General features: G+C 46.2%; 1 protein-coding gene across 1 annotated transcript; it reads left to right on the plus strand.

Annotated features, from left to right (window-relative positions):
- The first annotated feature begins 965 nt into the window (after positions 1 to 965).
- LOC308592549 (interferon alpha-inducible protein 27-like protein 2A) lies at positions 966 to 26,232 on the plus strand. The gene is made up of 5 exons (XM_081204124.1): positions 966 to 1,105; positions 16,893 to 16,922; positions 17,697 to 17,729; positions 25,713 to 25,874; positions 25,978 to 26,232. The coding sequence occupies exons 2-5, from the start codon at positions 16,910 to 16,912 to the stop codon at positions 26,052 to 26,054; spliced, it is 285 nt and encodes a 94-aa protein (XP_081060250.1). The 5' UTR covers positions 966 to 1,105; positions 16,893 to 16,909; the 3' UTR covers positions 26,055 to 26,232.
- The last annotated feature ends 1,698 nt before the right edge of the window (positions 26,233 to 27,930 follow it).

The raw sequence follows: 27,930 nt of genomic DNA on the forward strand, positions 1-27,930 counted from the left end.
GGACAACAGCCATATGAGAAATATGTAAAATAACTAAGCAAGTATTAGAAATCACCCCAGAATTGGCACTACTAAACATCTTCCAAGACAATAATGCCCATTTACATCACAAAGAACTCATAACCCGCCTACTTTCAGCAGCCAGAAACATCATAACCAGACACTGGAGAGACCTGTCAGGAGTAAGCATGGACCAATAGTACCAAATAGTATGGAAAACAGCCCTACTAGAAAAATTAACCAATAAACTGAAACTGACACAGGGACAAATAGAAGAAGACACCTTCACCCTGGTATGGCTCCCCTTTATCACATACACAGCCCCACAAGACAACGACAAAAATCCACCAACAGCATACGAATCAATATGGCTAACCTGATCCAAAACACCCACCCACCCCACTCACACATGAAAACAAAGACCACCGCAGCCAACCACAAATGAGGCCAACCCCAACCTCTCTCACCACCAAAGGAACACAAGAGAATAGCGGAGAACCTGCACAAGCGATGCTGACACAAAACCCCACATATATTAAGTAAAATAGAAACATTGCCACCCCACCCCAGCCCCACTCGCCTTTCCCCCCCTCCACCTCTTTCCCCCTTTTCATGCTAATGTAACACTAATGTCTCAACAAATGAAACTGATCTGTAAAAATGTTACTTGGAAAAGAAAAGAAAGAGGAACACTGCTCATACTTTTGTAAACCAATAATTTTTAAAAATAAAAATAGATTAAAAAAAACATGATCGTAAAATTGTAGAGCTGGAAGGAGCCTGGTGTGAGGCTCGAACCACTGAGATTAAGAGTTTCGTGTTCTAGCGACTGTCATCCAATCTTGCTCAAATATTTGTGTATCACTTTTGTTTCCTTCCTTCTCAGAGGGCTGGGAAATAGAAACCTAAAGGTTTGTGGCTTGGTCCCTGGACTTTACTTAATAACTGGAGCAGGAACTAGATTCTGTTTACATTGGTGGAGCATGCTGTCAGTCACTAGCCTCTCCCCACTACAGAGAAGGATATAAACAAGAGGTGGCAGTGGCTGCAGATACGCAAGAAGCGGAGTGGGTGAGTAGGAACTTCTCGGAGGATTACCCAAAGGGTAAGCAAGGGAAGTTGGTGACTCCATCAATTCCTTCCCCAACAGCTGAATATTGAGATGTTTCTATTTCGGAGAAATATTTCTTAATATGCAATACCAAGTATCACTTCTCAGAATGTATACTTTCCAAGAATTGAGTAGCTTTTAAGCTTATTTGGTGGGGAGGTAAAGATACGTAGTGTTTTTGACAAAGTATCATAAAAGGAATCAAAGAAAAAGCAGGGTGTGAGCTTCCCTTGCCCCCCTGGTTTTGCTGTTAGACAACATTAAGGGTGTTTTTAAAATGAAAGATCTAACTGTTAAAGTATTGTTAATAGGTTGTTTTCAACACAAATACTGAATGCCTTTTTATTTTTTTTTATTTTTTATTTTTTAAAAAATTTTTTATTGCGTTTCTTTTCATAGATTTACAAAATTGTTTACATGGCAAGATACAAGAAACATTTTTTGTATATATGTATAAGAAAGAATAAAAACAAGAAAAAATGTTATGAAACTTTCCTTAACATCCTTCAGCATTTCACTTTTGGACCTCCTCACATCCTCTCAGCATTGCGTTCATTATTCTAACCAGTTCAGCAATTTGTTATCTTGTTTCCCATCTTATTGTACCTTTAAATATATTATGTTACCAATTTCAAAAATTTGTAATTTAATTTTAAGACTCTTAATAAACATAATATTTTGTTTCAAATATGTCTCGTTTTTTCCATCAATGCTTACTTTATCATTTGCTTAAAATAAAATGCAGAAGCATAGTATTTCTTAATCGTGCGCTATCTTAACATTCAAACAACTTATAATGTTTTTGCAAATAGTCCTTAAATTTTTTCCAGTCCTCCTCCATTGTTTCTTCGCTCAGATCTCGGATTCTGCCAGTCATTTCTGCCAACTCCATGTAGTCCATCAACTGCGTCTGCCAGTCCTCCAGTGTGGGTAAATCTGGTGTTTTCCAGAACTTAGCGATGAGAATCCTAGCTGCTGTGGTTGCATACATAAACAAGGTTCTGTCCTTCTTTGGCACCTTCCGATCCACCATGCCCAGGAGAAAGGCCTCTGGTTTCTTAGAAAAGGTATATTTAAATACCTTTTTCAGCTCATTATGTATCATTTCCCAAAAGGCCTTTACTTTCGGGCAGGTCCACCAGAGGTGAAAGAATGTCCCTTCTGCCTCCTTGCATTTCCAACACTTATTATCAGAAAGATGATATATTTTAGCCAACTTGACTGGGGTCATGTACCACCGGTATACCATTTTCATAATGTTCTCTTTCAAGGCACTACATGCCGTGAATTTCATACCGGTGTTCCATAACCTTTCCCAGTCTTCAGACATAATGTTGTGTCCCACATCCTGTGCCCATTTTATCATAGCAGATTTAACTGTCTCATCCTGTGTGTTCCATTTAAGCAGCAAGTCATACATTCTCGAAAGTACCTTAATCTTTGGTTCTAGCAACTCCGTCTCCAGTTTCGATTTTTCCAACTGGAAACCCACTTTTCTGTCCATTTTGAATACCTCTTGAATTTGAGCATAATGTAGCCAGTCTCGCACCTTACCTTTTAATTTGTCCTGGCTTTGGAGCTTCCAATTATCTCCAACTCTTTCAATCAGTTCCCAATACTTTGGCCAGTAGGCCTCCATATTGGGTTTTTTTTTTGAAATCTTGGCTTCCACAGGTGATAGCCACCTCGGGGTCTTGCTTTCTAATAAATCCTTGTACTTCGTCCAGACGGCAAAAATTGATTTTCTGACAATATGGTTTTTGAACAATTTATGCACCTTCGCCTTGTCATACCACAAGTATGCATGCCAACCATACACGTTGTCAAACCCTTCCAGATCTAGGACATCGGTGTTTTCCAACAGGAACCAATCCTTCAACCAGCAGAAGGCTGCAGCTTCATAGTACAACCTTAGGTCCGGCAGGGCAAACCCCCCTCTTTCTTTTGAGTCGGTTAGTATTTTGAATTTTATTCGGGGCTTTTTGCCCTGCCAGACAAACTTAGAAATATCCTTCTGCCATTTTCCAAAACATTCCATTCTGTCCACGACCTGAAGGGTTTGAAATAAGAACAGCATTTTTGGCAAAACACACATCTTTATAGCTGCGATTCGGCCTGACAAGGTAAGTTTCAATCTTGACCAAATATCCAGATCCTTTTTAATTTCCAACCAACATTTTTCATAATTATCTTTAAAAAGATTTAAATTTTTGGTGGACAAATATACCCCCAGGTATTTCACTTTCTTAACCACACTTAGCTCTGTCTCTTTCTGATACCCCTCTATCTCTGTAGATGTCAAATTTTTGACCAAAACCTTAGTTTTTTGTTTATTTAACTTGAATCCCGCCACCCGACCAAACTCCAGGATAAGTTCCAAAACTCTTTTTGTGCTAGATACTGGCTCCTGTACTGTCAAAACTAGGTCATCTGCAAAGGCTTTCAGTTTGTATTGTTTCGCTCCGACCTCTATACCTTGCACCAACTGGTCCTCCCTAATCATATTCAGCAATACCTCCAGAACAGAGATAAATAGCAGAGGGGATAAAGGGCACCCCTGTCGTGTCCCTTTTTCAATTAGAAGTTCATCCGACACCACATTGTTCACTATCAACTTGGCTTTTTGCTCTGAATAAATTGCTTCTAGTCCATTTTCAAACCCCCGTCCCACTCCCATCCCCTTCAAGTTTTTCTTCATAAACATCCAAGAAATGTTGTCAAATGCTTTCTCCGCATCAATAAAGATTAAAGCAGCCCTTGTGTTTCTAATTCTCAACAACTCCAATATATCAATGATGTTCCTGGTGTTATCAGACATGTGTCTACCAGGGAGAAAGCCTGCTTGGTCCTTGTGAATTACTTCGTTTAAAACGTTTTTAAGTCTACTTGCTAAAATGTCTGCAAATATTTTGTAATCCACATTCAGGAGTGAGATGGGACGGTAGTTCTTAAGCTGAGTCTTTTCCTTCTCTGACTTAGGAATCAATGTGATGAATGCTTCTTTCCACGTTTCCGGTGCCCTTCTCCCCTCCATAATCTGGTTGCAAACCTCCAGCAACGGTTGTATCAAACAATCCTTCAAAGTCTTATAATATTTGGAGGTGAGACCATCTGGGCCTGGAGATTTGCCAAGTTGCATATTTTGTATGGCACCTTCAATTTCCTGTTGAGTTATTTTACTGTTGAGAGTTGATCTTTTATCTTGACTTATTTTGGATAGTCCATTTGTCCTCAAAAATTGGTCTATTTCCGATTCTTTCTGAGGCCCCTGTGCATATAGTTCTTTGAAATATCTGTGGAAGCACTTTCTTATTTCTTCTGGTTTCTGAACTATTTTTCCTTGAATCTCCAAGTTTGTGACCGTGTTTAGCTTTTGTCTTTTTTTCAATTGCCAAGCTAGCAACTTTCCACATTTATTTGCTGATTCAAACGATCTCTGCTTCATTTGTTTGATTTTCCACTCAATCTCTTGATTAATCAATTTCGAATATTGTGCTTGATGGAATTTGATCTCTCTTAGCACCTCCTTTGACTTCGGATTAGTTCTCAGCTTTTTCTCTCCTTCACTTATTTTCTCTAGAATTTTTTCCTTTTTTCCATTCCAAAATTTTCTCTTTATTGTATTCTGTTGTATCAGAAACCCTCTCATTACAGCTTTGCTAGCGTCCCAGATTATTCTTTTCTCCACCGTAGTATTCAAATTTATTTCAAAGTAGTCCTTTAGCGTTTTTTGGGCCTTCTTAACAATCTCTTGATCTCTTAGCAAGGTGTCATTCATTCTCCATCTGAAGGATCCAGTTGGGAAAAGTCTCAATTCCATTTTTAAGGCATTATGGTCGGAGCAGGTTTTTGGGCAGATTTCCACTTTTCTCGTTTTCGGAGCCAGCCCTCTGGATATCCAAATTTGGTCGATTCGTGTCCATGACAAGTGGGCCTCAGAAAAGAAAGTTCCTTCTTTACCCAAGGGGTTCCTTGTCCTCCAAATGTCAATCAAGTCCATATTGTCTGTCATCTCAAAGAAAGTTTTAGGGAGTCTGCCGTCTGTTGTTAAGTTTTGATTTTGAGATTTGTCCATATTTGTAGACACCACCCCATTCATGTCTCCCATCACAATAATATTTGCATAGTCCAGATAGTCCATCATTGTCTCATGCAGCTTCTTGTAGAATTCTGATTTTCCATCATTTGGCGCGTAGATTCCTAATATCAAAATCTTTTCCCCTTGTGTTTGGATTTCAATTGCGAGGATTCTTCCATGATCATCTTTAAATAAAAATTTTGGCGACAGGTTCTCCTTTGCATAAATTACAACACCTCTTTTTTTAACTTTATCTGATGAGATAAATTCTTGGCCAAGTCTTTTATTGATTAATACTTTCCTGTGGAGCCTAGTCACATGTGTTTCTTGCAAACATATTACATCCAATTGTTCTTTTTTTAGGATATGAAATATCCTTCTCCTTTTTTCCGGAGAATTCCCGCCATTTATGTTCCAACTAAGTAGCTGCAGAGACATCCTGTTCTAATTAAGATGTTCTTAAGATGGGGTGTCTTTCTTTTGTTCAGATCCCGAAGGTATAGGCGTTGGCCCACTTCCGGGCGGTGCTGGTGCTGGTAAAACTGGAAGCCAATCCGCTCCTTTTTGGAGATCTTCTCCGTGATCGTGAAGGAACCTTTGGTTATCTTCAGGTGTTCTTATTTTAACCTTCCTTTCTTTGTAGGTGAAGGATAATCCCTGTGGAAACTCCCACCTATAGGGAATTGCGTTGTGTCTCAGCAATTTTGCTAATTCTGTATAGGTGGCTCTAAGGTCCAGCAGCTGCCTCGGAATATCTCTGTAAATTTCCACTCTTTTGTCTTGTATTTCAATTGCTTTTTTGAAATGAAGGCCTAGGATCTTGTCTCTCTCTTCCTTTGTTCTTAAAATTATCAAGCAGTCTCTGGATCTGTCTTTCCTTACCAGTCTTCCCAATCTGTATGCCGAGACAATCCTAAAATCCGTGTCTTCCTTTAAACCCCAGAACTTCGAGAATTCCTGTGTTAAGTATCCAATCAAGTCTCCTTGCTCGAGTTCTGGAATACCTCTCAATTTGATGTTGCTCTCACGATTTTTCAGTTCCACCATTGACAGATAGACTTGTTGTTCACCCACCTGTTTGTGCAGGGGCCTAACTTCTCCTTTTATTTCTTCAACCTCTTTTTGTAGGACTCCCACTTTCTGGATTGCTTCTCCAGCTAATTCTCGATTTTCCGCTGTTGCTCCTTGCAATTTCTCTATGGCTTGCGTGTGCTGGGAAACTTGGTCAGTCAGTTTTTGGATCGAGGAAGTTGCTTTATCTATCTTCACAGACTGATCGTCCACCTTCTGATTTAAACTTGATAGTTGCTCCAATATTTGTTTTAATAGTGTGTCTGACCCACCTGCTGCCATATCTTCCTCAGTGGACTTCTCAGTTATTTCCCCTTGTTCTCTATGAGACACCAGTACAGCTGGAACCGACGATCGGCGTCCTTGGGTCAATGTTGTTTGTACAAATTGTGCTGGTCTTCTTTCCTTTTCCTTTTCTTTTTCCTTAGCCTCTTTAGATTCCTTTGCTTTAGACGCTCTTGTTCTCCCTGCACCACTCATTACACATCTGTCAATGTTCAAGGTCAAATTGTCTATTGTTCCATGGGAAAGACAAATTCAGGAGTAAACAGCCAGTGAGATGGAATTCAAAACAAAAGTCAGTTCCCAGGATTTTATAATCCGAAAGCCCTGTAGGGGGAGTGCCACCCGGTTTCAAAGACAAAGAAGGAAGTAATCCGCCATTAAAGCTCCAAATTGTTTCAGAACAGTAAATTCATTAATCCAAAAGTCCCTTCATAAATTCAAGATCTCCCAAAGCACCTTTTATAAATCGACAGAGTTCCACAAAAGGTGCTTGTAACAGTATCCCAATCAGACTTTTCTGCTCAAATGTAACAATTACTTTCTAGCACAGTTTGCAACTGTTTCCGCAGTTTGACACAGTCTCTCTCTCTGGCAGCCCGACAATCTGGCTCTTTAAAAATACAGCCCAAAGAAGAAAAAAGATAGGAGGAAAGTGACCATCTGCTGCTTCTTTTAGTCAATGTCCATTTCCACCTTCAGATCAATAAAATAGGCAGATTTTGTAGCACGAAAAAGTTTAAACTTCCCAAAGTCCCGTTTCAAATGCTTCCGTTTCTAAAAGCTTTGCTTTGATCTTGTCAGCAATGTCGGAAGACGGACTTCCCTTTTCTCGTCTCCCGCTTTCAGCCAAATTAGCCGAATTTCTTTTGCCAAATTTTAAACCCCTTTACTCACGGGTATGTTGCTTGCAGTTTAGCGTTGATTTTAGGAAGAAGGATCAGCGCTCATCTGTAACAGCCGCGCGGCTTCGCTTCCGCGGAAAGAGCGATGAACTCACAGCACCGCTACCCCTCCTTCACTCCGGGTCTCCTTACGGGGTCCCTTCTGTGCTTTCGGAGCAGCTTCTGGTGCCCGCCGAGTCCCACGGCCACGGGCTCACTCTACCCGTGGTTTATCTTAATGGGTCGTCGCTATGCCGCAGCGAACGACCCTTTTCCGCGGAGCCCCTCTTCAGAGCCCGAAGAGGACCGCCATTACAGTTTCGCGCCGCCCCCGGAAGTCCCTGAATGCCTTTTTAAAAGCAACAATACCTTCGTTTAAGAAAAGAAAATCTGGTGAGAGGTAACTTAATACATACAATTGTTCATATTGTTAGCAATTTGTTAACTTAATGCAACATATATAGGATAGATTGAAACAAGCCGACTCCTCATATAATTGGCAGCCGCTTGTTAAATTTCTGGATTAAAGTCATATGGCAATGTTAGGTAGGAAATTCTAAAGATTAACTCTTTGGCTGTGAGGACGTTCTTTACTTCACCTGAGTATAACCTGGTGGCTGTTGGTTGTTTTCCTGATACTATGAATTTTTAATCATGTAAGTTTGCACATTTTAAATTTACATTTGGTTATATTAAAAGCACAGTACAGTATTCAGGGGTGAAACTATGCTTTATTTCACTGAGGTCAAAGACACAGTTTGGTGCACATACACAAACACGCCATAGGCATTTGCATACACAAAAGCATTTCAACACATTTGTTCCTAACAAGTAGACAAAATATTATTTGAATACAAAGTTTTGCTTTAAAAAAAAACCCCAGATAATTTACACAACAGAATATCCAAAATAACTTATATCAACAAGTAATAAAAAGTATGCATTTTTTTACAGTGTTAGGGGATATAATTTATATCTATTTAGAGCATTATAATGTTTTTGCTGCAGGTTAGCTGTGAGATAAAAAAATTGTTCTTATATATTAAAGGCCAGAGCCAAACTGACTGAGGATGGGGGTGGGTGGGGAATAAGAGTGCAAAGAGCAATATACATGCATGGAAACGTGAATCAGGATTGCTCTCTTACGAACAGGAAGGCTGGGCACGCAAGCTAATCCCTGAAGCCCTGCAGGCTGGGAGCCTCAATGACGCCCCTCTGGATAGGGATTATTATGACCAGAAAGTAATTGAAATCAGTAGGATTTTGGAACACAAAAATAAAGAAAATCATCCAATCATCAATTCCAGCACCTGGGGGCCACCTTATCTAAATTATATAATTTGGTATCTTAATGATTGATATTATTAATTGTATTATAAATTGGTATTGGTATTATGAGGCTATTATTCAATTATAAAATATATTTTAATAAATTTTTATTAGGAATTTAAACAAAACATATTATCTTAAAACATATCATCCTTAATTACCCCCTATTTTTTCCACCTCCCTCCCATAAAACAACCCACCCTCCCCACCCCACCCCTTGACTTCCCTCAGTTCCAATCTCTGGTTTCTCTATAAATGCTATTCTCTGCATGCTACAAAATTGTATAGATCCTTAATTTGTCTGACTAGTTATTATCAATAAAAAGTTTGTGAGAGTTTATTCAAAACCTGCCAAGGAATTCAATTCACTTTGTTGCATCTTTAAGTACTTTGTAAAAGGTTCCCATTACTCTTTAAAATCACAGTTATCCTTGTCCCGTAGTTTATGTGTCAATTCTGCATAATCCATCAATTTCTCTTGCCATGCTTCTTTAGTCGGGGTTTCCTCAGTCTTCCATCCTTGTGCTATTAAGACTCTCGCCACAGTTATCGCATACATAAAAATGTTTTTCAGCTTCTTTGGCAGGTCTTTCCCTATAATCCCTAACAAAAATGCTTAAAATTATTATAAAAATAAAATAAAATAAAAATGACACCCCTCTGGAGGCACCAAAAAAAAATGTGGCTACCCACCCCCCACCCTCACCCCCAACTAACTTTTTATCCAACTAACTTTTTCCACCAGTGTCCTTCTTACTGGCTCTTTTGTGTCTTTTAGCAGCAGCCTGGCCTGCAGAAATTATTCTGTCTCTGAATATTTTCCTGCCAGACAGATGACAGAGCGAGGAACCCTCTTCCCAGCACTTATCTGCATACCTAATTACAAACTGACAAACTACAATTCCCAGGATTCCTCAAGAGGACACCATTTTCTGAGTTCCCTGGGAAGAGGGATTGATTGCTAAACTACTTTATCAGAATTATCCTAAATTATCCTAAATTGGCCAAGTGATGTACAGAATTATCCTAAATTGGCCAAGTGATGTACACGAGGGGTCAGCAAACTTTTTCAGCAGGGGGCGGGCCTACTGTCCCTCAGACCTTGTGGGGGGGGCCGGACTATATTTTGAAAAATAAATGAACGAATTCCTATGCCCCATAAATAGAAATAGATATACTTTATTTTCACTATAAAAAAAATTCCTTCCAGTAGCACCTTAAAGACCAACTAAGTTAGTTCTTGGTATGGTACCACTTGTTTACAGTGAAATAACCCAGAGATGCATTTTAAATAAAAGCACACATTCTTCTCATGTAAAAACACGCTGATTCCGGACTGTCCGTGGGCCGGATTTAGAAGACAATTGGGCCGGATCCAGCTCCGGGCCTTAGTTTGCCTACCCATGATGTACACAAATGCTTGGGAGGCAGAGGGTATGGAGAGGTCAAGAGGGAAACAAAATGCAAAAAAACAAACAAACCAGGCAGTTGGTAATTGTGTAAAGGGAAATAATAATAATACCCCGCCCTTCTGGGTATGAATACCCAGCCACTCTGGGCGGCTTCCAACAAAGATGAAAAATACACTAAAATGTCACATATTAAAAACTTCCCTGAACAGGGCTGTCTTCAGATGTCTTCTGAATGTCAGGTAGTTGTTTATCGCTTTGACATCTGATGGGAGGGCGTTCCACAGGGCGGGCGCCACTACCGAGAAGGCCCTCTGCCTGGTTCCCTGTAACCTTACTTCTCGCAATGAGGGAACCGCCAGAAGGCCCTCGGAGCTGGACCTCAGTGTCCGGGAAGAACGATGGGGGTGGAGACGCTCCTTCAGGTATACTGGACCGAGGCCGTTTAGGGCTTTAAAGGTCAGCACCAACACTTTGAATTGTGCTCGGAAACGTACTAGGAGCCAATGTAGGTCTTTCAAGACCGGTGTTATATGGTCTCGGTGGCCGCTCCCAATCACCAGTCTAGCTGCCGCATTCTGGATTAGTTGTAGTTTCCGGGTCACCTTCAAAGGTAGCCCCACGTAGAGCGCATTGCAGTAGTCCAAGCGGGAGATAACCAGAGCATGCACCACTCTGGCGAGACAGTCTGCAGGCAGATAGGGTCTCAGCCTACGTACCAGATGGAGCTGGTAAACAGCTGCCCTGGATACAGATTTGACCTGTGCCTCCATGGACAGCTGTGAGTCCAAAATGACTCCCAGGCTGCGCACCTGGTCCTTCAGGGGCACAGTTACCCCATTCAGGACCAGGGAATCCTCCACACCTGCCCACCTCCTGTCCCCCAAAAACAGTACTACTGTCTTGTCAGGATTCAACCTCAATCTGTTAGCTGCCATCCATCCTCCAACTGCCTCCAGACACTGACACAGGACCTTCACCGCCTTCACTGGTTCTGATTTAAAAGAGAGGTATCATCCGCATACTGATGAGCACCCAGCCCAAACCTCCTGATGATCTCTCCCAGTGGCTGCATGTAAATGTTGAAAAGCATGGGGGAGAGGACAGAACCCTGAGGCACCCCACAAGTGAGAGCCCAGGGGTCTGAACACTCATCCCCCACCACCACTTTCTGAACACGGCACAGAAGGAAGGAGCGGAACCACTGTATGACAGTGCCCCCAGCTCCCAGCCCCTCAAGATGGTCCAGAAGGATGTTATGGTCGATGGTATCAAACGCCGCTGAGAGATCCAGCGGAACTAGGAAACAGCTCTCACCTTTGTCCCTAGCCCGCCGGAGATCATCAACCAGTGCGACCAAGGCAGTTTCAGTCCCATGATGAGGCCTGAATCCCAACTGGAAGGGATCCAAATGGTCCGCTTCTTCCAGGCGTGCTTGGAGTTGTTCAGCAACCACTCGCTCAATCACCTTGCCCAAGAATGGAAGATTTGAGACTGGGCGATAATTGGCCATCGTGGCCGCATCTAAAGATGTATTTTTAAGAAGCGGTTTAATAACCGCCTCTTTCAGCGGGTCTGGGAAGGCTCCCTCATGGAGGGAAGCATTCACCACCCCACGAAGCCCATCGCCCAGTCCTTCCCGGCTAGCTTTTATAAGCCAGGATGGGCAAGGATCCAGGAGACAGGTGGTTGGCTTCACTCGTCCAAGCAGCCTGTCCACATCCTCGGAGGTAACAGATTGGAATTGATCCCACACAACTTGACTAGACAGGACTCTAGCACTCTCCCGCCCTGGCCCTGCTCCCACGGTGGAGTCTACTTCTTCCCGAATCTGCGCGATTTTATCTGCAAAAAACTTTGCGAAATCATTGCAGGAGATCATGTGGCCCGTACTGGGCCCCGATGTCGCAGGTGGTTCCACTAAATTGTGAACCACCTGAAAAAGTCTCATGCTGCTTTTTTCTGCAGATGCAATAGAGGCGGCGAAGAAAGTCTTCTTCGCTGTCGCTATCGCCACTTGGTAGGCTCGACGTTGAGCTCTAACCTGTGTCCGGTCAGATTCGGAATGAGTTATCCGCCACCGGCGCTCTAGCCGTCTCAACGATTGTTGTTGTTGTTTTAATGCTATTTATTATAGGTTTAATAGTTACAGAAAAAAGAAGAAAGAAACAATAAAAAGTTAAACAAAACAAAACCTTATAATACATCAGAAATAAAAAGTTTGGATTTGATATCCCGCCTTTCACTCCCTTTAAGGAGTCTCAAAGCGGCTAACATTCTCCTTTTCCTTCCTCCCCCACAACAAACACTCTGTGAGGTGAGTGGGGCTGAGAGACTTCAAAGAAGTGTGACTTGCCCAAGGTCACCCAGCAGCTGCATGTGGAGGAGCGGAGACGCGAACCCGGTTCCCCAGATTACGAGACTACTGCTCTTAACCACTACACCACACTGGCTCAAACAAAAAACAATACAGCAAAACAACAAGAAAAACAAAAACATTTAAAAACACATCCAATATTTCCATATCTTTACATTTCATTTACTTGTTTCATCGACCTCCTCACACCTCCCTTTTTTGTATTCTAGTTCAATTAGCTACTTCAGCAAATCCTTTCCATCTTTCTCAATTTTTGTTCTATAATTTATCTTAACACAATCTAACCTTAAATTTTCCACTTTGGCCCATTGACAATCTGTTTTTGCTTAATTCTTTATGACATTTCTGCTAAAGCCGTATAACTTCATTCCAGCATCCTTCTAACATACATTAATTTTGCAATATTTCTGTAAACATACTTTGAATTTTTTCCAATCTTCTTCCACCGACTCTTCTCCCTGGTCTCGGATTCTGACAGTCATTTCCGCCAATTCCATGTAGTCCATCAGCTTCATCTGCCATTCTTCCCGGATGGCTAGATCTTGTGTCTTCCAATGCTTTGCGATAAGTATTCTTGCTGCTGTTGTTGCATACATAAAGAAAGTTCTATCCTTCTTTGGCACCAATTGGCCGACCATGCCCAGGAGAAAGGCCTCTGGTTTCTTCAGGAAGGTATATTTAAATACCTTTTTCATTTCATTATAAATCATCTCCCAGAAACTCTTAATCCTTGGGCATGTCCACCAAAGGTGAAAGAATGTACCTTCAGTCTCATTACATTTCCAGCATTTATTATCGGGCAAATGGTAGATTTTTGCAAGCTTGACTGGTGTTATGTACCACCTGTAAATCATTTTGATTAAATTCTATTTTAAGGCATTACATGCCGTAAACTTCATACCTGTGGTCCATAACTGGTCCCAGTCAGCCATCATAATGTTATGTCCAACATCTTGTGCCCATTTAATCATAGCAGATTTCACCGTTTCATCCTGAGTATTCCATTTCAACAGCAAGTTATACATTCTTGACAGATTCTTAACTTTGGGGTCTAACAATTCTGTTTCCAATTTTTATTTTTCCACCTGGAAGCCTAGTTTTTTGTCCAAATTATATGCCTCCATTATTTGATAATAATGGAGCCAGTCTCGCACTTTGTTTTTTAATTTTTCAAAACTCTGCAGTTTTAATCTGTCTCCCTCTTGTTCCAGAATTTCCCAATACTTCGGCAATTTGGCCTCCATATTGAGCTTTTTCGGAGCCTTTGCTTCCATTGGTGACAGCCATCTTGGGGTTTTATTTTCTAGCAAGTCCTTATATCTTATCCAGACATTAAACAGTGCTTTTCTGACAATATGGTTTTTAAATGCTTTGTGTGCTTTAACCTTATCATACCACAGATATGCATGCCAACCAAATACATTGTTGAAACCTTCCAAATCCAACACATCAGTGTTTTCAAGAAGCATCCATTCTTTCAGCCAACAAAAAGCGGCTGATTCATAATAAAGTTTAAGTTCTGGCAGGGCAAATCCACCTCTTTCTTTAACATCTGTTAATATCTTAAATTTTATTCGAGGCTTCTTGCCCTGCCAGACAAATCTAGAGATGTCTCTCTGCCACTTCTTGAAACAGTCCATTTTGTCCAAAATTTGCAATGTTTGAAACAGAAACAGCATCCTTGGCAATACGTTCATTTTTATCACAGCAATTCGGCCTAACAGTGATAACTTCAAGTTTGACCATATTTCTAAGTCCTTTTTCACTTCAGTCCAACATTTTTCATAGTTATCCTTAAATAAATTCACGTTCTTAGCAGTCATGTTAACCCCTACGTCTCAACGATTGTTTCATTGCCCTCAGATCCTTGGAAAACCACGGGGCTGCCCGGGCTCCATGCAATCGGAGAGGGCGCTTCGGAGCCAAACAGTCAATAGCCCTGGTTAACTCCACATTCCAGCAGGCCACCAGGGAATCGGCTGAAAGGCCATCAACATGGGATAAAGCATCCCCTACCACTCTCTGGAAACCATTTGGATCCATTAAATGGCGGGGGCGGACTATCCGAATCGGTCCCACCTCCCTGCAGAGGGGATGGGTCACAGAGAAGTCCAGTTGCACCAGGAAGTGATCTGACCATGGCACTTCTTTCGTTTCGCTTTTACTTAGTGTCAGATCACCAACATCCATAGAGGTAAACACCAGGTCCAAGGCATGTCCGCGGCTATGGGTTGGGCCAGACTTATTCAGGGACAGCCCCATGGAGGCCATGCTTTCCACAAAGTCCCGAGCAGCCCTTTGTAAGGTCGTGTCGACATGGATGTTAAAATCCCCTAGGACAACCAAGCTAGGTGTCTCCAGGAGAACATCCGCCACAACCTGAAGCAGCTCGGGCAGGGAATCCTTGGTGCAGCGGGGAGGTCAGTACACCAAAAGGAATCCTGTTGCCCAACTTCCAGAACATGCACTCGGAAAACTGGGTCTTCCCAATAGGACGCCTGGTGCAAACTAATGACTTCCTAAAAATCACTGCAACCCCCCCTCCCCGCCCACATGACCTGGGTTGCTGTGCGTAAGAGAAACCTGGTGGACAAGCAGCGGCAAGGACAGGCCCATCTGCTTCATCCAACCAAGTCTCTGTTACACATGCCAGGTCAAATCCTCCATCCACGATCACATCATGGATGGCAGTGGTCTTATGAATCATTGACCTGGCATTGCACAGCAGCACCTTCAGGTCATGTGGGTATCCCTTGCTGATTCTAGTATCTATCCGGTCAGGACCAGACCCAGAGGCAGGGATAGTCCTCAGACAACGACTAAACCTGCCTCCTCTGTAATGACATGGTCTGGTCTTAGCGTAACTCCTCCTCCTACCCGTGATCACTGAGATCGGTTGTCCCAGTGCATCCCCCCCCCCCCCGTGGAACATGCCCCAGCCATTTTGTTGGCTGGGACCTACTCCCCGGCAGCCCTGACCCCTTCCCTTAAGAACAAAATAACACCTTAAAAACACACACCAATAAAACAATACAAACAAAAAACAGTAAAAATTACAAAAACATAAAATAAAACAAATTCCCAGGCCCAATAAACATCCATCCCACCCCCACCACCACCCCACATACAAAAAAATCAAAAGAAAATATTTAAAACATTTTAAAAGCACTCTGCACCCCTCCAGCAGTAACAGCAACTGTCCTACTGAGGCCCGTCAGGCCCTGCCCTGGGCCAGGTGGTAAGTGGCAGGAAGGAGCAGGGCCCCCAGACACTCACACAGGAGAGTCCTCCTGGGCAGCAGAGCGCAGCAGTCCCTGTGAGGCTTCAGGCCCCACCCTGGGCCAGGTAGATGGTAAGCGGCAGGAGCAGGGCCCTCAGACACTCACACAGGAGAGTCCTCCTGGGCAGCAGAGCGCAGCAGTCCCTTCCCGAAACAGAGACCAGCAGAGAATGATAATTGTCACTGTAACTATTTAGGGAGTGATTGTTAAACCACTTTGATACTTGTTGCTCTCAAACAGGAACAGGGATCTCCTAACAACTCTCAGCACCCTCAACAAACTATAGTTCCCAGTATTCTTTGAGGGAAGCCATGATGACCATTTAAAGTGGTACAATACTGTCAACCAGCTCATGGGCGTAGCCAGGATCTTTGTGGGGGGGGCAGGATTTGGTTGGGGGGGTCAGGACTTTTCTTAGGGGGGCAGAACCGACATGATTGGTCAGTTAGTTAAGAATTTACAGTATATTGTTTTACTTCATCGGGGGGGCTGCCCCCCACGCTACACCCATGAACCAGAGTCCTTTTTTAACTCATGGAAGCTTATGCTGAATATAATTTGCTAGTCTTTATGTTATCATGAGACTCTTGGTTGCTTTTGCTGTGAAAAAGAATTAACACAGCAGTTTCCCACCTTGGGAATTGTTTTAAGCAAATCAGTTTAACAGTGCAGTGGCATAATGTGCGAGTGGGTTCTGGACGCAGTGGGAGTCTGAGTGGTTGTTAGTTAAGAACATAAAATCTTGCCGGATCAAGCCAATGGTCCATCTAGTCTAGAATCCAGTTTTCACAATGGCCATTTAGATGCATCTGGAAAACCCTCCATCGCAACTCCAGTGGTTTCCAGCAACTGGTATTCAGAAGCATTGCAGTCTCTGAACTGGAGGCAGAGCACAGCCATTGTGGCTTGTAGCCACTGATAGCCATGTCCTCTGTGAATTTGTCCAGTCCTCTTTTAAAGCCACCCAAAGTTGGTGGCCGTCACTGCCTTCTGTGGGATTGAGTTCCAGAGTTTATCACACAATTGTACACTGCATTATCCTAACAAGAGTTTCTGGCACCTCTATACAGGTCTTTAGGAAGCCAGCATGGTTAATCCAGGTAAGAGAGCCTGTTTACTTTCTTGGGGATTGGGTAACTGTAACCTTACAGTCCAAAGCAGTTGTCTCAAACTCTCAGTCAGTGTCACAAACTCTCCTCACCTCCACCCCCACTCAGCGCAGATTAAAATTGGAAGCATGCTTCACCGTTAGGATCTGTTGACACTATGGCATTAATGTGTTAAAAATGTGTAGATTAGTAAAAATAACATTTTGAAAAATGTATTGTTTTAGAGAAATTGCTTTGGGGGGGAAATGTGTGCACTAAGGAATATTGCATAAAAATGTATATATTAGGAGAAATCAGCATTGAAATGTTGGTAAATTTTCATGAGAATTTGTTTGCATTTGCTTTTAAATCAAGCTGATATGGAAATGTGAACTGAACCTAAGACTGGAAAACATGAGGAACAGAAAGTAACTTAAACTGACAAACATGCCCATCACAGTTGTAGCTCACCTGATGCCTTTTTGCATTTTACAGTCATACCTCTGGTTGCGAGCACGTTCGCAACCCGCAGTGATCCTAGCCTGAAGTGCCGCGTCTGCGCACGCGCATGATGCAATCCAAAGCTTCTGTGCATGCGCATGATGTCATTTTGTGCTTCTGCGCATGCATGATGGCCAAAACCCGGAAGTAACCCGTTCCGGTACTTCCGGGTTCGGCGCGGTCTGCAACCTGAAAACCCGCAACCAGCAGCGTTCGTAAACCAAGGTATGACTGTATATGTACTTGAGATCCATTATAACTTATTAAAACAAGTCTCTCTTTCAGTAGCTGTAGTTCTTGGAGGTGCAGCCGGCTTCAGTAAGTAATCTGGATTTCCAGTTGGGGAAGTTTGGGTAATTATTTTGCTTGTAGCAGCATGAATGAAGCTTGCACGTCATTGGAAATGGTGGAGTTCACAATGAAAGTCTGGCTTGATGACATCTGTTTTTTGCCTACAGTTCCCATGATCCCTAGCTAGCAGGACCAGTGGTCAGGGATGATGGGAATTATAGTCTCAAAACATCTGGAGGGCCAAGCTTGAGGAAGCCTGTTTTAGATGATAAGCAACCAGGAGCTGCTTCCCCTTTTGTCCATGAATTCGCCCCATGGAGCAAGCAATTTGCATTCTCACTCTCTCCTTGTACCCATTGCAAGAGCCATAAAATGATGTCAGAGGTTTTTCCCCAATCCCTACTCTCTTGCCATCCAGCAACTTTCCCTGATAGTGCATGGAGGCTCAATGATCCACAGATGGCTTTCACTCCCCAATTAGCAAAGATAGAATCATAGAATCATAGAATCATAGAGTTGGAAGAGACCACAAGGGCCATCGAGTCCAACCCCCTGCCAAGCAGGAAACACCATCAGAGCACTCCTGACATATGGTTGTCAAGCCTCTGCTTAAAGACCTCCAAAGTAGGAGACTCCACCACACTCCTTGGCAGCAAATTCCACTGTCGAACAGCTCTTACTGTCAGGAAGTTCTTCCTAATGTTTAGGTGGAATCTTCTTTCTTGTAGTTTGGATCCATTGCTCCATGTCCGCTTCTCTGGAGCAGCAGAAAACAACCTTTCTCCCTCCTCTATGTGACATCCTTTTATATATTTGAACATGGCTATCATATCACCCCTTAACCTCCTCTTCTCCAGGCTAAACATGCCCAGCTCCCTTAACCGTTCCTCATAAGGCATCGTTTCCAGGCCTTTGACCATTTTGGTTGCCCTCTTCTGGACACGTTCCAGTTTGTCAGTGTCCTTCTTGAATTGTGGTGCCCAGAACTGGACACAGTACTCCAGGTGAGGTCTGACCAGAGCAGAATACAGTGGCACTATTACTTCCCTTGATCTAGATGCTATACTCCTATTGATGAGGCCCAGAATTGCATTGGCTTTTTTAGCTGCCGCGTCACACTGTTGGCTCATGTCAAGTTTGTGGTCAACCAAGACTCCTAGATCCTTTTCACATGTACTGCTCTCAAGCCAGGTGTCACCCATCTTGTATTTATGCCTCTCAATTTTTTTGCCCAAGTGCAATACTTTACATTTCTCCCTGTTAAAATTCATCTTGTTTGTTTTGGCCCAGTTCTCTAATCTGTCAAGGTCGTTTTGAAGTGTGATCCTGTCCTCTGGGGTGTTAGCCACCCCTCCCAGTTTAGTGTCATCTGCAAATTTGATCAGGATGCCCTTGAGTCCATCATCCAAGTCGTTGATAAAGATGTTGAATAAGACCGGGCCCAAGACAGAACCCTGTGGCACCCCACTAGTCACTCTTCTCCAGGATGAAGAAGAGTGTTTCCATGATCCCTAGCTAGTAGGACCAGTGGTCAGGGATGATGGGAATTGTCAGGGGTTCAGGAGCAGAGACGCAGAGAAGGGAGGAGACAGAGAGCGAGGGGGAGGAATACGAAGGAAAGATGAGTGGGGATGACGAACCGAGATCGCCGAGCTTATCCAGTGAGTCCGAGGATTTCCAGAAGGGAGCGCCAGCGGTCAGAGCAAGGGGGGAAAGCAGGGGGACACCCCAGGAAGAAGGGTCCAGAGAGGAATCAGAGAGCAGCAGTTGGAGATCGGGACCCACGTACCCAGCCGGGAGCAGCGGGGAGAAAGGGGACCAGATATCGGGTTCCGGAGGCTTTCAGAAGGAGGGAGGGCATGAGTCAGGAGTAGTCACGCCCACCTCGGGGAGCGACGAAACGATCAAGAGGAAGGTTGAGAGTTGGGCGCGCGCGCCAAGTTCAAATGTAGCGGAAGCTGGCGCAGTAAGCAGCCCAGAGAGTGAGCCAGGTCCCAAAGCCCGCCGCAAGGAGGCGGAAGGGTCAGGGGGGTCCGCGTCAGAAGAGAGTAGGAAAGAAGAGACCCCGGGGGGCAGAAGGACCCAGAGACGGAAGGAAAGGCGCAGGAGGTGGAGCAAGGCTAGGGTATTAAGCTGGTGTGCTAGAGGCGGAGACTCAGACGGGTCTTCGCCGGTCTGACCTAGAAGAAGTAGGGCTGCACGTTGTAGTTTGGAAATGGAACCTGTAATCCAATAAAGACTCTTTTAACCTGAACGCTGGCTAACGTGGTCCTATGTGAGCTGGGACTGAGTGGCAGCCCTGACAGTAAGACCCGTCTCATTAAAGCTTCGGACACCTGATACCTCGCAGCGGAGGCAGAAGCAGCGAGAGGAGGAAATTGGTGTTTGGGAGCGAGCTCACAACGGTTGGCAGAGATGACGGAAGCAGAGAAAATTTCAGCGCTGCAACAGGCAGTGACCCAATTGAACGCGGAGGTACAGGCATCCAAGAAAAGGGAGGAGGATGCGGCAGCCGCCTACAGAGATCTCCACGCCAGGTTTGAAGCATTGGTTAAGCATGGGCAGCCAGGACCCAGACCGGAGGGGGTTGGGTTGGCACGGAGAGCAGGAGGGCTTGTGGCTCACTTCGATGGGAATTTACAACAGTACCCCAATTTTCGAGCAGACGTAATGTGCGCACTGCAACTGCTGGCGAAAGACTTTAGGGATGAGGAAGAGAAAGTGGGGTTTATACTATCCCATTTGCATGGGGATGCTAAAGCGTGGCTACGCAATTTGTGGAGGGATAAAGATCCGGCGCTTCAGAATGCAGATGCCTTTATCAAAGCGATGGATGCGTGCTTTTTATCTACCATTGACGTGGATCTTGCCCGACGGGAGATTCATGGACTGAAACAAGGGAGGGCGAGCGTACGCCAGTATCACGCCCGCTTTTTTGCGCTGGTCAGTGCCTTGGAATGGGACCGGGATTCGCCCCCAGTCAGAGACCTATTCTGGGAGGGTTTGAGCAGTGCTGTTAAAAGACGAAATTGCGAGGGGGGAGAGGCCCCGGAGCACGCAGGAGGTGGTCCAAAGGGCGCTGACTGTGGGGGTGAGGCTGGAAGAACGTCCATGGTGCAGAGACGAAGGACGTGGAGGGCGCGAAGCAGCGAGAAGTTTCTCTTTCGTTCCCAGGGAAGCTGCGCGTGCGCAATCCACACCTCCGCCAGGAGGGGGAGTGGAACCTATGGAGGTGGGAGGCGCCAGGGCTCAGTCAGCTACCAGAGCCCCTGCACCGGCGGCAGTCAAGACTAAACCTCCTAGAGGGACCAGGAAGTGTTATATATGCGACAGCTCTCAACACTTGGCGAAAGAGTGTCCCCAGAGGAGCTCCAAGCACACTGCAGCCTCCGCAACGGTGAAAGCGGCCACGCAACACAGCGAACACCAGCAGGGAAACGACGATGTCTGGCTGGAGACAGAGGCACTGGGGCCCAGCCAGACGCATCACTGAAGCAGTCCCCAGCGATCTTGCAACCCACGGACCCCCTCCCACCCAAACCAGTAGTGCAACTCACAGCATCTCTCCAGCTGCCCGATGGCGTCACTATCGAAGTGCCGCTTTCTGTGGATTCTGGAAGCAACGCAGACTTTATAGCACAGGATTTTGTGGAGCAGCACGCTATACAGCTATTACCGGCCACTCTGCCCCTGCAAGTCGTCACAGTGGATGGCAGGGAGTTGCTGGGGGGGCAGGTGGTGAAGCAAACGCCGCCAATGGTGATGCGCCTTGGCAACCACAGGGAAGTCATCAGTTTTAACGTCACCCGACTGTCGGACACACCCATTGTGTTGGGCATGAGTTGGCTGGACAGGCACAGTCCGACACTGGCTTGGTACCAGCGACAGCTGATCTTCGGCTCCTCTTACTGCGCAGAACACTGCATCCTGCCCGGACAGGAGGGAGAGGAGGAGGAATCACAACTGCAGTTGGGAACGTTGCAAGCAGTCCCCCACAAATACGCAGACTTTCTGGAGGTCTTCTGCGAGAAGGAGGCAGACAAGTTACCACCGCACAGGCAATATGACTGCAAGATTGACCTCCTACCAAGGGCGACGCTACCGAAGGGGAAGCTGTATTCCATGTCTGAGGATGAACTACAGGAACTCAAACAGTTCATAGATCACAATTTGGAGCGCGGTTTCATCCGGGAGTCCAGAGCAGTAGGGGGCAGTCCTGTTTTCTTTGTGAAGAAGAAGGACACGCCCCAAAAAAGGCTGGTGGTGGATTTTCGCCTCTTGAACAAGATGACCAAGCCCTCTGATTTCCCCATGCCCAGGATTGACGACCTACTGGCGACGGTGCGCAAGGGACGCGTGTTTACCAAGTTGGACCTGCGAGGGGCGTACAATCTCATCCGCATGAGGGAGGGCGATGAGTGGAAGACAGCCATGTTCACGCCTCTGGGCACCTACGAGTACAGAGTGATGCCGTTTGGATTGCAAAACGGTTCTCACTGTTTTCAAGCTTTCATGCATCATGTGTTGGCGGGACTCCTCTACAAGAAGTGCGTCTGCTTTCTGGATGACATCCTGATATTCTCCGAGTCGCAGCAAGCGCATGACCAAGACGTTCGGGAGGTGCTGGAGAGGTTGCAGCAGCATAGACTGTACGCCAAACTGGAGAAGTGCCAGTTCGACACGACGGAGGTGGATTTCTTGGGTTACAAGTTGTCGGACAAGGGGCTAGCCATGGACAGCGCCAAGGTTCGGGCGGTGTTGGATTGGAAGAGCCCGCGCAACCGGAAGGAGGTCCAGCGGTTTGTCGGCTTCGCCAACTTCTATCGCAAGTTTATCAAAGGGTTCGCGATGCAGACGGCGGCTATTACGGACACGCTAAGCTCCAAGAAAAAGAAATTCATCTGGACGGAGCAGGCGGAGCAGTCCTTTCAGGCACTCAAGCGTCTCTTCGCGTCGGAAGAGCAACTGCTGCATATCGACCCCAGCAGACCGATGCGGGTAGAGACAGACGCGTCCGATAGAGCAGTGGGAGCTGTCCTGCTGCAGAGGGACCCACAGGGGGTCTGGAGGCCGGGAGCGTTCTACTCCAGAAAGCTCAGCAAGTCGGAGCAGAACTACACCATCTGGGACAGGGAGTTGCTTGCCATTCATGCAGCCTTCAAGGCGTGGAGACACTTCCTGATCGGCGCCAAGCACACGGTGCAGGTCTGCACGGACCACAAGAATCTGGAGCACTGGCGCACGGCGAAGTTCCTGAACCAGAGGCAGATACGTTGGGCGGAGTTCTTTGCTGACTTCGATTTCCGAATAGAGTACGTCCCAGGCGACACCAACATCATGGCGGATGCACTGTCCCGCAAACCGCAATACCTCGAGGAGGCGACGCCAGTGGCAGCCATGCACATCTTCGCGCCAACAGCGTGGGCGTGCGCTTCAGCCACAGTAGACCTGGATGCGGTGCGGCGGGCGTTGCAGGACGACTCATTCGCGCAGGCGAAGATGGCCGAGGTGCACAAGGGCACGGCGAAGAGCGACGAGTTCCAGATACGGGACGGCTTGCTCTTACGTAAAGGGGCCATCTACGTGCCGGGAGATGAACTTCGCGCCAAGGTACTGCAGCAGTTGCACGACGCACCCACGGCCGGGCACTTTGGCACGGAAAAAACGGTGGAACTAGTCGCAAGGGACTTTTGGTGGCCCAGACTGAGAGGGGAAGTCGCGGACTACGTCGCGAGGTGCAACACCTGCCAGAGGGCCAAGCCGGTGCACAAACCACCGGCGGGACTGCTGGAACCGCTGCAAACGCCGTTTGAACCGTGGGAGAGGGTGGCCCTGGACTTTGTCACGGATCTACCCAGCTCGAGAGGCAAGACAGCTGTACTAGTGGTGGTGGACTTGTTCACCAAGATGGCACACTTCATACCGTGTGCGAAGGTAGCCACGGCAGAACAAACAGCCAAACTGTTCATAGATCACGTGTTCAAAGTGCACGGGCTGCCGCGGTCTATACTGTCCGACCGCGGTCGCCAGTTCATCTCGAATTTCTGGCAGAAGCTGATGGGCTTCCTGAACGTCAAGATCAACCTGACATCAGCGAGACACCCACAGACCAACGGGCAAGCGGAGAGGGTCAATGCCATCATGCAGCAGTACCTGAGATGCTATGCCAATCAACAGCCGGCGACGTGGGTGGATTACCTGCCGCTCGCCGAGTTCGCCTACAACAACACGAAGCACGTGTCCACAGGGGTGACGCCGTTCTTCGCCAACAATGGGAGGAATCCCAGAACCTTCCCGGGACTGGACAGAGTGGGGGAAGGGGAACCGCAGACGGCGGACGCTTTCGCGTCTGAGTTGCAGGAGGTCCACGATCAACTCCGACGGCAGCTGGAGCTAGCGAAGCACGCATACAAGGTGCAAGCGGACAAGCACAGGCGGGTTGGCGAAGAGATCCGAGTGGGAGACTGGGTCTGGTTGGCAGCCCACGCAGTGCCGACCAGATCGTTAGCCAAAAAGAAGTTGGGGCACAAGCAACTCGGTCCATACCAAGTCGAAGCGCAGATCAACCCAGTAGCTTTCAGGCTGGTGCTACCGGAGGGTTCCAGGATGCATCCGGTGTTCCACAGGTCGGTGCTCACTCCCTACAGGACACCTCACAGGTTCCAGGAACCAGGGACAGCACCGAGTCCGTCTCAGGAGCGGACGGAGGCGGGAAGATTGCCACAGCAGGACCCCATCAACGAAGTCACGGAGATTTTGGACTCCAGATGGGGGGAAGACGGAGTGGAATACCTCCTAGCCAGACAGGGCACCCGGGCAAGTGCTAATAGCTGGGTGCCAGACTACGCTTTGGAGGAACCCCTGCTCAAGGACGAGTTTCATGCCCTTTTCCCACACAGACCCATGCCAGCAGGCTTCTTCGACGACTGGTTGTTCACGCCCACACTTTCCTCCAGCACGTTCCATGGCTTCGACTCGGACGGGGAGCCCGCACAGCGCACACGTTCCCCAGAGGGGTCACCGGAGGGTTCGGCGTCCGACACCTCGTATTGGTGGGACGATCGGCCAGAGGAGCAGTGGCGCCGGAGGTGGCTGGAGATGCCAGGTCAAGCGACCGACGCAGAGACTGACATGGACGTGTGCGGGGAGGATCTCGGTTTCGAGCACGGCGGCACTGAAATGGAGGCGGAGCAGCTCAACGTTGACGAACGCGAGGAGGAAGACTCGGAGGTCTTCAGTTGGCGGCCAGCGACGAGGAGCGAACTGTATCCGGCATTCACTCCTGTGATGATGGAGCACCCAGCAACCACCCTTGAAAGTGGGGAGGGGGGAAGGGGGGGCTTCGAGGGGGGGATGGATGTCAGGGGTTCAGGAGCAGAGAGGCAGAGAAGGGAGGAGACAGAGAGCGAGGGGGAGGAATACGAAGGAAAGATGAGTGGTCCTATGTGAGCTGGGACTGAGTGGCAGCCCTGACAGGAATTATAGTCTCAAAACATCTGGAGGGCCAAGTTTGAGGAAGCCTATTTTAGATGATAAGCAACCAGGAGCTGCTTCCCCTTTTGTCCATGAATTCGCCCCATGGAGCAAGCAATTTGCATTCTCACTCTCTCCTTGTACCAATTACAAGAGCCATAAAATGATGTCAGAAGTTTTCCCCCAATCCCTACTCTCTTGCCATCCAGCAACTTTCCCTGATAGTGCGTGGAGGCTCAATGATCCACAGATGGCTTTCACTCCCCAATTAGAAAGATAAGCAAGTTCTCTCAGGGGGGGTGCAACAGACCACACACACCCCCAATTGGAAACCACTGCCCTAAATACCCCAGCCCAAGAGCCTTAGCTTTTGAAATTAGAGTCTGTCAGTCAGGGCCCCACCATCCCAGGCCAGGTGGGAAAAGGCCTGCAAGGTCTCCTAGGACCCACAGCCAAGACGGTTAAGCACTGTGGTCTAGCCAATTTAGATTTAAGGCTTCTATCATGTAACATATTCCTAATTCTCTTTTCTTGCAGCAGTGGCCACAATTGGTGTCCCAGTAGCACTGGGAGCAGCAGGCTTCACTGCAGCTGGAATTCTAACTGGCTCTCTGGCTGCAAAAATGATGTCGGCAGCGGCCATCGCCAATGGTGGAGGAGTAGCAGCTTGGAGCGCTGTTGCCGTGCTTCAGTCAGTCGGTATGTCTGCTGCTCTCAGGACAAGAACCACATGATTGGCAGAGCCAGTCTCCCCACCTTGAGCTCTTCATCACAATAATGGTGTGCCTTAATCATCTTCTAGGTGCTGCTGGGCTGTCCACCGCTACCACAGCTGCATTGACAGCTGGTGGAGCACTGCTAGCTGCCATCTTCCCTTAAGAAGAAGACACACATACGCAGAGGCCATATCTACTTGGAAAAGCAGTACTTGGAAAATTATGCTTTGCCGTCAAAGGCATAAATGACCTTCAGTAAAATGTGATTTTAATCAATGCTACGTTATTCCTACTGGCCGAGATATGCAACAACAAATAAAGCTTTGAGAATTAAACAACAAGTGTTAGCAAGAAAGCTGATTGGTGGCATCACACAACGCACATGTAAAATACTTGCTGTCCCATGAGGAAAAGATCCATGTTTTCCTTAGCAGGCTTTTGACTTCAGTGTTTTGTGCTGCACTGGGGGAAACTCCATTTCCCCTCTTTCCACAATTATGAGCTTCTTAGTTGAGAATCCCATTCTGACTGGAGTCCAGACATGTACTGAGGCCCCCAGTAATAGAGCTCGGATTCACCTAGTGCAATTAACTGGCAGTAGATTCAGAACCAATAGAGGAAAACACTCCTTTGCAAAGTTGTGACAGTCAGTAGCTTTGAGGGGACATTAAAAAGTAATAATTGAGGATCAGACCAATTGATGGGTGGCAGATATGGGACAGTTTCATTTTGTTGGACTAGATGATCCTCGGGGTCCCTTCCAACTCTATGCTTCTATGACCCCCAAGGGCCATTGATGACTATTAATCACAATAGTTATTTGGACCATTGGGCAGAATAGAGTGGGAACAAGCATGGGACAGACCTGCCTGTTAAGCTTCACAAAACTTATATTGCCAGCATTCAAGGGTGGTCCTTCAGCACACACCACAAACTACAGTGGTACCTCGGGTTAAGTACTTAATTCGTTCCGGAGGTCCGTTCTTAACCTGAAACTGTTCTTAACCTGAAGCACCACTTTAGCTAATGGGGCCTCCCACTGCCGCTGCGCCACCACTGGACAATTTCTGTTCTCATCCTGAAGCAAAGTTCTTAACCTGAGGTACTATTTCTGGGTTAGCGGAGTCTGTAACCTGAAGCATATGTAACCTGAAGTGTATGTAACCCGAGGTACCACTGTATTTGGAGAACTTTTGAACTTGGGTATGTGCTACTTAAAAGCAACAGTGTTAAATGGAAACACCAGGCAGAATTGGAACACCACTGGGACTGACAAACGGGAGATCTAGGGTTCTTCCAGATGGTCAGTATTTTATGTGTGATTCCAGCACAAAGTGGAACGTAAGGTCTATGTATTTAAGTGGATTAAACAACACTTCCCCTCGTGCAGGGATGTCAAATTGCGCTCTTTTTCCTTTGCGGGGGCAAAAGAGCATCTGGTCCCGCCCCCTTGCCCCATCCTCCATTTGTGCACAATCGCTAGTACGGAAGACAGTTTTCGTCATGATCCTGAGCGTTCTTTTGGTAAGCGACTCTTACCTTTCCCCCCTAAAGTCAACAAGTTTGGCTTTCCTCCCTAAAACAAAGCTCAACAACTTTAACCTGAACCCCTCCAAAAGGGGTAGATCACTGTCAGTTTTTTCTTCTGTAAGTAGATCGCAGTCTCTTGGGAGTTTGACATCCCTGCCCTAGTGCAATGAATCCACTTTTTTTACTTCTGAAACTGAAATAGACCAATTCTATGAAGACTTACAACACCTTCTAGAAATGACACCAAAGAAGGATGTTCTTCTCGTTATAGGGGATTGGAATGCTAAAGTAGGGAATCAAGAGATAAAAAGAACAACTGGCAAGTTTGGCCTTGGAGATTGTGAGAGGAAAACCCCCAGAAACCCAGAAGACAAAAGTTAGAGATTGATGTGCATTAGAATGAGTGAAATAAGTATTTGATCCCCTATCAACCAGCCAGATGTCAGGCTACCTGGTATCTTCACTGTATGTAATGAGCTGAGATTAGAAGCACCTGCTGTAAGGGAGCG

The sequence above is a fragment of the Podarcis bocagei genome, assembly GCF_964188305.1.
Source record: "Podarcis bocagei genome assembly, chromosome: 7".
Classification (NCBI taxonomy): Eukaryota; Metazoa; Chordata; class Lepidosauria; order Squamata; family Lacertidae; genus Podarcis; species Podarcis bocagei.

Bases quoted from the DNA above. Each gene is read 5' to 3' on its own strand.
- LOC308592549 (XM_081204124.1), top strand. The intron at 17,730-25,712 runs GTAAGTAATCTG...CTTTTCTTGCAG, and splicing joins TGGAGGTGCAGCCGGCTTCA to CAGTGGCCACAATTGGTGTC. The intron at 25,875-25,977 runs GTATGTCTGCTG...ATCATCTTCTAG, and splicing joins TGCCGTGCTTCAGTCAGTCG to GTGCTGCTGGGCTGTCCACC.